Here is a 12,668-nt window from a genome sequence, read left to right on the forward strand (position 1 = left end):
TGTGGATGTGGGAGAGGAAAGATTGAGGACTTTGATTAGGGATCGGAGTTGACGGGTGTGTTCATTGGCTGAGTGGATGTGTAGGTGAAGGATTAGGCGGGTGAGGGCAATGGATTGTTCAGTTTGGAACTGGTATAGGGACTGATGGAAAGAAGGGTTACAGCCAGAGATGGGAACTTTAAGTGTGAGGCCTTTGGGGGTAATGCCAAATGCCAGACAAGCCTGAGTGAATAAAATATGGGAGCGTACTCTGGCTAGGGCGAAGGCATGTTTGCGGAGGGAATGTAAATAAAACTTAATGGGGTCGTTGTGGGGATGTTGTGAGGGTGACATGGTATTAGAATGTGGAAAGTGTAACATGAGCCTAAAGTGAAAATAAAAATATATATGGGGAGAGATAAAGGTGAAGTAGAAAGCAACTGGAATTCTGGTGTGAAAAAAGTCGAAAAAGTGTTGGCTTAAGCTGACCTAGTTGACCCTGTGGCGAACTTAGGTTGGTAAACAACGATGTGAACAAAGGTTAGGTAGTTGTGTTGCCTCCAAAACACATTAAAGGGTGGAGAAATATGGGAAAATTTGGAAAAAACTGTGTGTAAATGTATTAAAAGGACTGGTTATGTGGTGGCAGATTATGAAAATGAGGCTAACAGTTGTCTGACGAAGAAATAATAATGTTAAAACCTGTGGGAAGCTGCTAAAAAATGATCGGTTATGTGGGAAAAACGGGAATGGAAATAAAATGAAAGTTGTTAGATCTAGCTGAAATGGTTGTTTAATAGGTGAAAGGAACTGAGGCTGTGAAATAATATTCACGAGGTTACACAAGAAATGTTTGTAAACTGGAAACGGTGGATTTTATAGCAGCAGTAGTGTGGAAAGCGTTAAAAATTTTTTGGTTATGCTTTGGAAGTAAATTACGTATTATTGAGTATATATAGGCAGGATAAATTGTATGGTAGATTACGGAAAAAAGGGAAGGTGAATACAATGTGAAACTACTTGCACAAACAAAAAGAGAAAGTAAGATGACAGAAAAGATTTCGAAATGCAACAGTGACAATAACAAACGTAATTGTTGGGTTCAAATTAATGATATGAATATGATAGAAAGAAACATTTCACATGGGAAAAATATATTTAAAAAAATGTTGTGACTTACCAAACGGGAAAGCGCTTAATAAAAAGCCAAACATTAGATAATGCAGTACTGGTACTCCAAGAAAATTTACATCTGAATGTGGACATACGAATGTGCACTTTAAGCCGAATTATGCATTTTAATATGGTTCACGAAATTGTGATGCTCCTGGAGTATCCTCTAATGTCTTGTTTCTTTTAAGATATATTGTAAGATCTTATAATGTTTTAAAGTACAATCATGCAGGCTTCCTGTGTCACTGTAGCTGCGCAACTGCGGTGATGCCTTTTATATGGTGCTCTCTGCCTGCTGCTGAAACAAACCCATTTCTAACGTGTCGTGGGAAAATATTGCGAATATGTGATTGAAAAGCATTACTTTCAAAGTAAATTTCCTTTTACGCAAGATGAACTATGTACGAGAACAAACGATGAATTTGTTAAATCACAGACCGTTTGACTCTCATTTAAAAATCAACTCTTTCAGGACAACCGTTTAGAAGAATTTCGAGCCCAGAAGATCAGACATTTATGCCATTGTTAAAACTTTTACTGGCACATTTGTGTGATGTATCTTAAGCTGTAACAAATGCAAAAAAGATCAACTTTATACGTGAAAGCTTAGCTTATCTTGCAGCTTATTAATCTTTGAGACCAATATTATATGTGAAAGCTTCTCTTTTCTCGTAGCAACACTACGTATATTAATTCAAACCATTAATGTTTCCTATTTGTGTGTTTGCACTACTGAAGTGATTTCGCTATTGGCTGACTACATGACGTGTCCTATGCTCGGAATACCTGTGGTCATCAGCTGGTGAGATTACGTGACATGAGCTATGATCGACTTACAAAAGTGCTTCGCAATCTTGATTTCAATGCTTTGGAAAGTAACATGCGGTGTTTGGTGGAATTCAAATTTATGCTTTTGTAATACAAAAATATGCAGTGTACATCAGACATCTTTCCAAAATGTGTTTTTTCTCCCCCTGAGTTTCATTTTCTAAAGTTCCAGGAAATTCTAAACTGATGTATAAAACCATAACCATTTAAAGGATTGATAAGTTTTACAGTTCCAAGGAAATGTGTACTGTCACTTAACATGGAAAAAGTGTATTTTCACTTGGGAGAAAGTGTATTTTTAACCAAGAAAAGCAGGGAAAAATTGGGGATTTTTTTCTTCCTTGTCCGTGTATACACCTTGTCTCAATTCTGTGCCTGGCAGCCCTATCCTGTTGCCACCACATCTCTGCATGCTCTCACATGCAACACACATCTTGCCTCACTCCGACCCTGCTATCCCTGCCCCTCCTCACCTCATGCTTCCTTCTTACTCCACTCCAGATTGCTGCTCACATTAGTCCCAGTCTAGTCAGGCTACAGAGGCAGGCCAGAGACTGGCCGTGTGTGTGTGTGTGTGTGTGTGTGTGTGTGTGTGTGTGTTTCATTCATTTTTGAAGGCCTTTTTGTTTGAAAACTTAAATGTGGAGCAGTCTTTTTATCATGCATGTGTGTGACTCAAACACCACATCTGTGTAATGAGCAGCAATCTGCCCTTTTTCATAATACAGTCAAACCTTGATATAACAAATTTAATGGGACCGTGAAAATTTAATTGTTGAACCAGGTTTATTGTTATAATGAGGTTTTGTTATCATAACTCAGAGGTAGGTGCCATGTTTTCGTGGCTGAAAAGTACATTACTGTAGTACTTTTCTGATGAAAAATTAACATTAAAAAACAAATAATGAAACACATTTTGTTCACTCATTCATTAATATTTTATTAGTATTTTATTAATACTGTAATGAAGAATATCTTACTAAACGTTGTTTGTGATCATGTGTTGAACTAAATGTGAACGGCATTTTGTCTTAAATATCCTCATATCTAGTGACTGAAGAATCAAAGTACAGTTTGGGGTGGGAGGAGTTGTATAGTTCAACTTTCTTTATTGCTGCCACGTTGTTATGCACACTACAATTATCCATCAGCAATGCAATTTTCTTCATTGACATCTGCTTATGAAGCGAAAGCAGCCACTCACTAAAAAGAGTAGAAGTCATCCATGCTTTTTGATTTGCCTTGTAATTGACTGCAATAAAAGAAATCACATTTACAATACGACTGTAGCAAAACATTACAGCTGAAACTATACTGTACTGAATTAACTGACAAATTAAAGGAAGGTAAAATAAAATATACGTATCCTCTTATCTAATAAGTTTCTCACATTTTTGAAGCACCATGGGTTTGCAGATTGTGTGATCACCAGTGGTGTCAATTTGTGTGTCCCTGATGCGTTGCTGCAGAGAAGAACTGTTAGGCATACTTTAGACTGCTTCCATCCTTTACATTTTTCTCCTCTGATGGTCATTGTCTTCTGTGGCATCAGTTGAAAAAACAATCCTGTCTCATTTGCGTTGTACAAGTTTTCAGGATTGTATTTTTGTAACAGTTTACACATGGTGTTTTTTCTCCAAAATTCTTCATCGCCTAAAGCTGCTGATTTTTCTTCTCCTGAAATCACTTTGAAGTTGATCCCATGCCTGACCTTAAATCTTTGCAACCATCTGTTACTTATCTTAAAATTAGAATCGTCAGGCAACTTAGTGAAATCTAAAGCTTTTTGACATATCAATGGACCATTAATTGGTACGTTTTGCACACGCATCTCGTTAAACAGCCACAGTGTAGCATTGTCCACATCGTCAGCAGCAGCTGTCTTCATTCTCTCTTTCTCTCTCTTCTTCTTCTTCTTCTTCTTCTTCTTCTTCTGGGTTAAATTTTCCACCTACAAAACTTTCTTCAATTTCTGTTTGTTTTTTAAGGAATGTAGCTAACATTGATTGTGCAAGTCCATCCTTCCTTGCCACATTTACTTGTTTTATTCCATTATCAGTGTCTTTGAAAGCCTCCTTTTTTGTCTCCAACCTTATTTGTTTCCGAGTTCCAGCCATTGTCCAAATCTTAGTGAAGTCCAAAACGTTTACATCGACTAAAAACATTCACAGATTGCAAAAATCACGGAGATAAGCCTGCGTATGAGCCCAACGAAACACTTCTGGCTGCTACTGAAGCTCAACAATGGACAAACTAAGCACTTGTTCAAACGAAGGAGCTGTTTTGTCTCATTTGCCACCCAGCACGGCTCACCTGCAGCTGTATGCTACTCTCGTTACCTAGAATAAATACAGTACTGTAGTAAGTAGCGAAGCTTCTGGAAATAAAGTGCCGAAAGTCTAGTAGCTAAATAAACAATACCTACAACTATAGTGAGCTTCTTAGATGTAGGAAATAATAAATTCCTCAAATTTGTCTTTGTTATAACAGGGTGTTGCTAAATTTACTTCATTGTTCTAATGAGGGGGTACTTAACATAGTACATGTAGGAAATCAGCTGGGGCCATATAAAATTATCACTGTACCCGGGTTTATTGTTGTGTTGATAATCATTATTCAGAGGTTTGACTATACTGCATATATTTTTTTATGTATTTCATCAGCCTTAAGATGATCCCCCTAATTGACTTCCCTTTTTGCATATTGTCAAAGTCCTTTAACACATTATTTACACCAGCCTGTAGCAATTCCAACAACTAACATAATTTTGTTTAGTTTTCACTGAACACTCTTTGATCGTTTATTTATGAATTTCTGTTTTAAAATATGTGGTATTGACATAATTATGTGTCATGTTGTTCTTTATTATTTTACTTTTACTGACTTGTAATTGTATCTGTCTTATGGTAGACGGAGTTGAGATTGGCTTGGGGAACAACTGGCTTGGAACCACAAGTAACTACTGTTAAATGTCCTGCTCTTGAGCCTGGGGAACGTGGACAGATATGTGTTACATTTAAAGCACCAGGTATATTTATAACTCATGTTAATGTTCGTTGGTGTACTGTCACAGTACCCCTTGAACTTAAGTCTAAAAATTTTAATAATATCGTTTTATAACCTTCTTAAGCTGATTTATAAGAAACATTTTTGAGATGATTTCCTAATGCATCTAAAGTTTATATTCAATAACATGCCCTTGTGCAGCTAAGCTCAGTTTTGTATATTTCATTTTGTCATGTTTATATTTTCCTGGATTGTTTAAACTTGTAAAACCATGCAGCAGGTTCTAATATTTCCTCATTGTGTTCAACATTAACTTCAGCTTACTTTCAGTGTTGCTACTCAGTATGTTTACCATAGTTTTGATGAACTGATTTACAGACACTGTAGAAGAATTACTTTCTCAAAAGTTCCCAGCACTTTCACATTTAACCTAAAAATTATGTAGCACCCTTCTTTAATTCTTTGGAATTTTGTTTCATTGTGACTGGCTCCAGGGAGTTACCTGTTATACACTTTCCTCCGGAGGTATTTGTTTCACAGCACTGTAGGAAAACTCTGCAGAGTTTGGAAGGAAAGGTAAGGAGCCTGTGACAAGCTGAAGCTTCGACTCAGCCTGTAAGGGTTGCTTTGATGCTATTATTGGTAGGGCACTGCCTGCGAAAGGCAGTCTGGTCCAGAGTACTGTTTCATTTTGTCACATATAATTAAAGTTAAGATTTATTTTCAATTAATTAGATTTATCTTCATTGTATTTATTACATTAAATGATAAAATGAGAGATACCAATATTGCAGATTCACATGTACATGTCACTGGATGACTTGGCAGACTCCCTGAAATTTTATCATTACACACCAATTGCTTTATTGTTTTCTGAAACTCCATTGAGGACACTGAAATGATATACTGTACATTTATGCAATATTAGTTGATGTGACCTTGATAAATGTCATGTGGTTTAAAAGTTTATTTTGCCTTACACACAGTTGCATTGACTGCAGATAAATATGTTGTACGAGCTACACTATGTGATCAAAAGTATCTGGACACCCCAAAAAAATATGTTTTTCATATTAGGTGCATTTTGCTGCCACCTACTGCCAGGTACTCAATATCAGCAACCTCAGTAGTCATTAGCCATTGTGTGAGAGCAGGATGGGGCACTCTGCAGAACTCACGGACTTCGAATGTGGTCAGGTGATTGGGTGTCACTTGTGTCATACATCTGTCTGCAAGGTTTCCACACTCCTAAACATTCCAAGGTCCACTGTTTCCAATGTGATAGTGAAGTGGAAATGTGAAGGGACGTATACAGCACAAAAGTGTCCAGGCCGACCTCATCTGTTGACTGACAGAGACCGCCGACAGTTGACGAGTTTCATAATGTGTAATAGGCAGACATCTATCCCGACCATCACACAGGAATTCCAAACTGCATCAGGATCCACTGCAAGTACTATGACAGTTAGGCGGGAGGGGAGAAAACTTGGATTTCACGGTCAAATGGCTGCTCATAAGCCGCACATCACGCCGGTAAGTGCCAAACGACGCCTCGCTTGGTGTAAGAAGCATAAACATTGGACAATAGAACAGTGGAAAAATGTTTTGTGGAGTGACGAATTTCGGTACACAATATGGCGATCCAATGACTGGGTGTGTGTATCCATATGCCGGAAGCCCGGTAAACGTCATCTGCCAGTGTGTGTAGTACCAACAGTAAAATTCGGAGGCAGTGGTGTTACGGTGTGGTTGTGTTTTTCATGGAGGGGGCTTGCACCCCTTGTTGTTTTGCATGGCACTATCACAGCACAGGCCTACATTGATGTTTTAAGCACCTTCTTGCTTCGACTGAGCGAGGTGGCGTAGTGGTTAACACACTGGACTCGCATTCGGGAGGACGACGGTTCAATCCCGCGTCCGGCCATCCTGATTTAGGTTTTCCGTGATTTCCCTAGATCACGCCAGGCAAATGCCGGGATGGTTCCTTTGAAAGGGCACGGCCGACTTCCCCATCCTTCCCTAAACCGAGCTTGTGCTCCATCTCTAATGACCTTGTTGTTGACGGGATGTTAAACACCAATATCCTCCTCCTCCTCCTCCTTCTTGCTTCCCACTGTTGAAGAGCAATTCGGGGATGGCGATTGCTTCTTTCAACACAATCGAGCACTTGGACCTGAATCCTATAGAACACCTTAGGGATGTTTTGGAATGCCGACTTCATGCCAGGCCTCGCCGACTGACATTGATACCTCTCCTCAGTGCAGCACTCCATGAAGAATGGGCTGCCATTCCCTAAGAAACCTTCCAGCACCTGACTGAACGTATGCCTGCGAGAGTGGAAGCTGTCATCAAGGCTAAGGGTGGGCCAACACCATACTGAATTCCAGAATTACCTATGGAGGATGCAACGAACTTGTAAGTCAGATTCAGCCAGATGTCCCGATACTTTTGATCACATAGTGTACATGCTTATGGTACTTAACATTAATTGTTGCCAGTATTTTATTCCCCGGTGAAATCACTCATTTGCAAAGATAATTGTTGCTCAAAAGAAAGAAATTTGAATTATGACTGGGGTCCAGCCAAACCATATGTGCAGGCTTATTATACAAAATTGTCTGATACTCACTCATGCCAGGGGACTAAGTTTTTGTTGGCTGTGTACAGGTTTGGCGAATCCAGTGTTTCTGAGGCAGGGACTATAGTTTGCTGCCAGTCGTCTTTAACTAAAAACTCGTAGATGCACTTCAGAGAGCACTATACAGCTTGCTGGTGGATTGTTGGGTGTCACTGGGGACTGGATTTGGCTTAACCATATTGATTGCAAGGGTGGTACAAACCTCTATGAAAAATCTAATCACTCTCAAGGTGTTCAGTACATCAGTGAGATCTTTGCCAATGATAGAAATGGTGGTTGAATAGAAAAAGTCATTACTGGGCAACCTCTGGGGAACATGCCGCACCTCTGTTTAAAGCTTACCTAGACAAGTGGGACTCTGGGTGGGCCCTCACTTCCCTAACTGATTGTGGGAAATAAGTGAAGCCTACATCCATTTTAAACACTTCCAGTGATTTTGGAGGTCTTTTGTGCAGTATTAATACCCATACTCCAGAGAGGCCCCATACGCCTGGTCCATTTGGGATGTCTGTCAAGACCAGAGAAATCAGTACTAGTAACACACCATATCCTGTGGTACATAATGTATTCATTGTTATTATTAAATGTATGGAAGCTACATTTGTGATTGTCACCTTTCTACATATGTAAATCATTAGAAGGACATGAATGAAAACTGAAATTGCTCAGGAGACTGTATCATAGTACATGTATTGTCAAGACAATGAAATCTATACAAGTAAACAAGCTATTAAAGGCCACGTCACTTGAAGAGTACGGCTTAAGCAGTGAGCTGCATATTGTACTACGTGGCTTTAAGGGGATTGTAACCTGCCCAAATATGAAGTATACAGGAGCCAAAGATCTGCAACAGATACGGAAAAGCAAAGGATCTACATGCCTAACCCTGTGTGCTGCTCAGGGAAATTTCTAACTGTCTTCTCGCCTCACGAGAAATTCAGAATAATTTGATTTAATCTCGTGAGTATGGCGTTGGCACCGTCAGAAAAAAAAAAGTAGTAAAGAAATATCTATAACATTTATAAATTGGAAATTTGGGACTACTGTTATGAAATGAAAGCAGAAATGTTAAATTAAACCGTTATATAACTGTTATATAAACCACAAAACTAAACAGAACACATTATGTTGCTGGCAGGGTAGGTGTGATCGAATATAGCACTCAGTGAACTACTCTGCCAATGTGTGTCATTCCCAAAACCTTCCAGTTTGGATCCTGCGATGTCAAGTATTTGCAAAAGAGAAAAAAATCCAGAGGATAAAAGTTACTTCAAAGTACCTGTTTACTGTGAGACAACGAAGGCATTTAAGGTTACACACCCTTCTGCTTCAGTGAAGTCATTTGTCTTGGGATTGATGCAACCTGTACCAAAGACCAGTGTTGGCACTTAAGAAGACATCACCAACTTTTTTGAGAAGTAAAAAGTATTCTTGCAAGCAGTAGATTCCGTGTGAAAATCTGGGCCATAATTCCGATAGTATGCAGTCATGATCTGAAAATGCAGATTTTAAACTTTCACGTGCACTGGCTGGTGTACATAATAGTTCAACCTCACACACATATTTGTTCAATGTTACTAACACATTTTCAGTAGGTTGCTTCTGTGTCTGTCTGTTTGGTACAAATTTTGAAATTGATTGTAAACTAACAACCCAGTGAGCTAGGGACTTGAAACTTTCAATGTAGCTCAGAACTGGATGATAATGCAACATTAACTCACTTCCTTTTATGTTGTGTGGCGGAGGGTACTTTCTTTTACCTCTATTCTTTCCCTATTATGGCCCAAATTGTCATGTGGGATCGATGCCTGTGGCTAATACCTTGAAAGTGTGCTTTTCTCTACTTAAAATATGTGTTACAGTTGGTGCTGTTTCCTTGTTAGTGGAGGAGGAGGATACGAGTACTCTCTTGAGATCAAAATATTAGGAATGTGTTTCTGTTAAAATGGCCATGACACTTGTCACCAAAATCCAAACTAGAGAGTAAATCAAGAGGCCAGCATATGGCCATGGTCTTACCTGATGGATCAGTGGCCATACTTATGATGTTGTGGATGTCTTATGTCTGCTTGAGAGAAGCAGCAAGTCCCTCAAGTAAACTCTTCGCCCTCAACTTGTGCTGACAATTGTTGAACAAGGAAGCAGGACAGAGGGAAAAACAGAGAAAACCTCACCGCTAAGATAGCTCTCACAGTGCAGTGGAACATCAGTTGATTTAGGATGCATGTGGAGGATCTGAGGAACTTAATCTTTCAGTTCAGGAAAGACCAATATCTACAGCTCTCTAGAAAACTCATTTTTAACTATCAGACACCCATGTGAGACGTGGCTACAGGCTCCACAAATAGCATGACTAATGGATGGCTACAGGCTCCACAAATAGCAAGACTCCAATGGAGAGCGAGCTAAGTGTTGAATGGTTATTGGTCAGATGTTTGACTAGAGCAGAAACAAGACTCCCTATAAATCAAACAATGGTTTTGTGTCTGAATTTTCATAGCCGAACAAAGAGTGAGAAATTGACATATGGATTATCAAACGGATAAATGTGGGGTCTGGTTCTACAATAAATGTTTAATTGATAAAAAGTAATCAGGAGAACCATGGGAATTTTTTCCTCCGAGAGAAACCCAGTAGCCGGCCGGAGTGGCCGAGCGGTTAAGGGTGCTACAGTCTGGAACCGCACGACCGCTACGGTCGCAGGTTCGAATCCTGCCTCGGGCATGGATGTGTGTGATGTCCTTAGGTTACCGTATTTACTCGAATCTAAGACGCACTCGAATCTAAGCCGCACCCGAAAAATGAGACTCGAAATCGAGGAAAAAAATTTTCCCGAATCTAAGCCGCACCTGAAATTTGAGACTCGAAATTCAAGGGGAGAGAAAAGTTTTAGGCCGCACCTCCAAATCAAAACAAAGTTGGTCCATTGTAATACGAGACACAATTTAGGTTGAATGAATGACGATACAGCTACAGGAGTTTGGTTCGAGTCGTAAGCTTAACAGTTAAGTTTTACCAGGTAGCCATTGCTATACGTCAGGCGCTCCGTCCGTATTTATACGGGTACCCTTCCTTTTCACGTGCTTCGTCTGGTTTGAATCGATTGCTTATTTTGCTTTGATCTGATAAGTGCCGTTTTCTTTGTTATAGGTGTTAACGTCACTCTGAGCTGAAAATGCATTACTGTACTGTGTAATGCATTGTTTGTCTCATTCTGATAGTGCGTGTTTACGGCCTGTCGCCGCGCGCGGCATGGCTTGCTTTTGTGCGCGCTACCGCCGCTTACAATTAAGAAAAAAGAAAAGAGAGGAATCGTCTCACTAGCGAAACAATGGCAAGAGACTGCTATTTGTTGTTACTTACACTGCTTTCTTCGATAATGATCAACAAGAACCAAATAATTGACTGCGTATGATAGAACATGTTCTGAACGATAGTTTGGCGAAAATTTTTCTCCGTTTGAAAATCTTTGCGGCCGCTTCTCTAGTACGTCAAATTCTGCACAGGAATTAGTCATCTTAGATTTAAAAATCTAATCAGTTGCCGTGCTTAATTTCTGACTGTATCACTATTAGGCATAAGAAAAATACGAATGTAAACATGACACGATACGTATATTCTTCCGCGTTTGCTGTTGTCTCACTCTAGTTTCGTAGTTTATTAGGCAGATAGGATTTAAATGAAATAGCAGCAAACACGAAAGAATATGTGGCATAATGTTTACATTCATATTATTCTTATGGAGAAGAGAATACTGCATGTGATTCACATTTCGTCAGGTTCCTATTAGCAACCACCTCTTCTCACAGGTAGTAAAAAATTCAACACGTAGAGTTAGCCATATTGACAAACATCCCAAACAGTCTGGCCAGCCGGATTTTCGTAGTACATTGAAATTCTGCTACATTCGAAGATGAACAATACGGAATTTGTATTTACTTCGTTGGATAATGTACGAAAATGCAGTGGTCGAAACTCGGGGCGGAGAAAAAAGCTCGTCTTCCACCTTTTTTTTTTAAATTTATTTACTGACGCAGAGATTTTGGCGCCAGTATTTATCTCTGTGCCTACAAAGCATCCCCTTGTAGCGCTACATATATTCGACGGCAGAAGTTAGTTGTGGCGGCACCTACCAACATTTTTCAGAACTTCCGCTTGCTTTGCACTCGATTCTAAGCCGCAGGCGGTTTTTTGGATTACAAAAACCGGAAAAAAAGTGCGGCTTAGATTCGAGTAAATACGGTAGTTAGGTTTAAGTAGTTCTAAGTTCTAGGGGACTTATGACCACAGTAGTTGAGTCCCATAGTGCTCAGAGCCATTTGAACCATTTTTTAGAAACCCAGGAACTTTTTAGAATTCCAGGAATTCTTCATTGTTTTAGTTTTCAGATAAATTAAGACACTTACTCCTAACCTTTTGGCCACTGTCTTTGTCAGAAAAAGTTACACATACACGTATTCATTTATACAAGAAAGCGCACCACACGCACACTTGTCCGCCCTCTCTGGCAGCTCGGACCAGAATGCAACTGGCACATGAAATGAAAAAGCAATCTGAGGGGCTGCGGAAGGGGAATGGCTAGCAATGTATGGGAGGAGGAGAGATGAGCACTGTATGGCAGTGTGTATGCAGGGACTAGAATGCGAACATATGCAACCTCGGAAGGCTGTGGGGCAGGGAGGGCCCTGGGGCAGGAGAGTGGCAGGGAAAGATGGGCTGCTGCGTTGACAGAGGTCGGCACTAGTGATGTAAAATGCCTGAGAATTTATAAATTGGGGCAGATGCCTGGGAAAATGCCCAAAATTTGTAAATACCCAGGCATTTATGCATTTTAAAGATTAATTGACAAGCGGCGCTTGTGAAATAATTTTAAACTTATGTTTTATATTGGAAAACGTGCTTCGCATGACTGCTTGGGTAACAAAGTTGAAAAAGCTGCTTGAGAGTCAGGGAAGAATTATTAAGGGAAATAAATTCTGCTGTAAACATAACTGTACATTTTAATGAGGTCAGTTCTTAGGGTAGCAAATAATAAAAAAATGGA

General features: G+C 39.7%; 1 protein-coding gene across 3 annotated transcripts in view; it reads left to right on the forward strand.

Moving 5' to 3' along the window:
- LOC126187330 (uncharacterized) overlaps positions 1-12,668 on the forward strand; it is a 155,017-nt gene that overhangs the window by 72,035 nt on the left and 70,314 nt on the right. For all 3 annotated transcript variants that reach the window (XM_049928349.1, XM_049928350.1, XM_049928351.1), the window contains exon 8: positions 4,891-5,008. In XM_049928349.1, the coding sequence (XP_049784306.1) occupies positions 4,891-5,008 (118 nt within the window). The remainder of the gene's footprint in view (positions 1-4,890; positions 5,009-12,668) is intronic.

Source organism: Schistocerca cancellata, chromosome 5, assembly GCF_023864275.1.
Source record: "Schistocerca cancellata isolate TAMUIC-IGC-003103 chromosome 5, iqSchCanc2.1, whole genome shotgun sequence".
NCBI classification, from domain to species: Eukaryota; Metazoa; Arthropoda; class Insecta; order Orthoptera; family Acrididae; genus Schistocerca; species Schistocerca cancellata.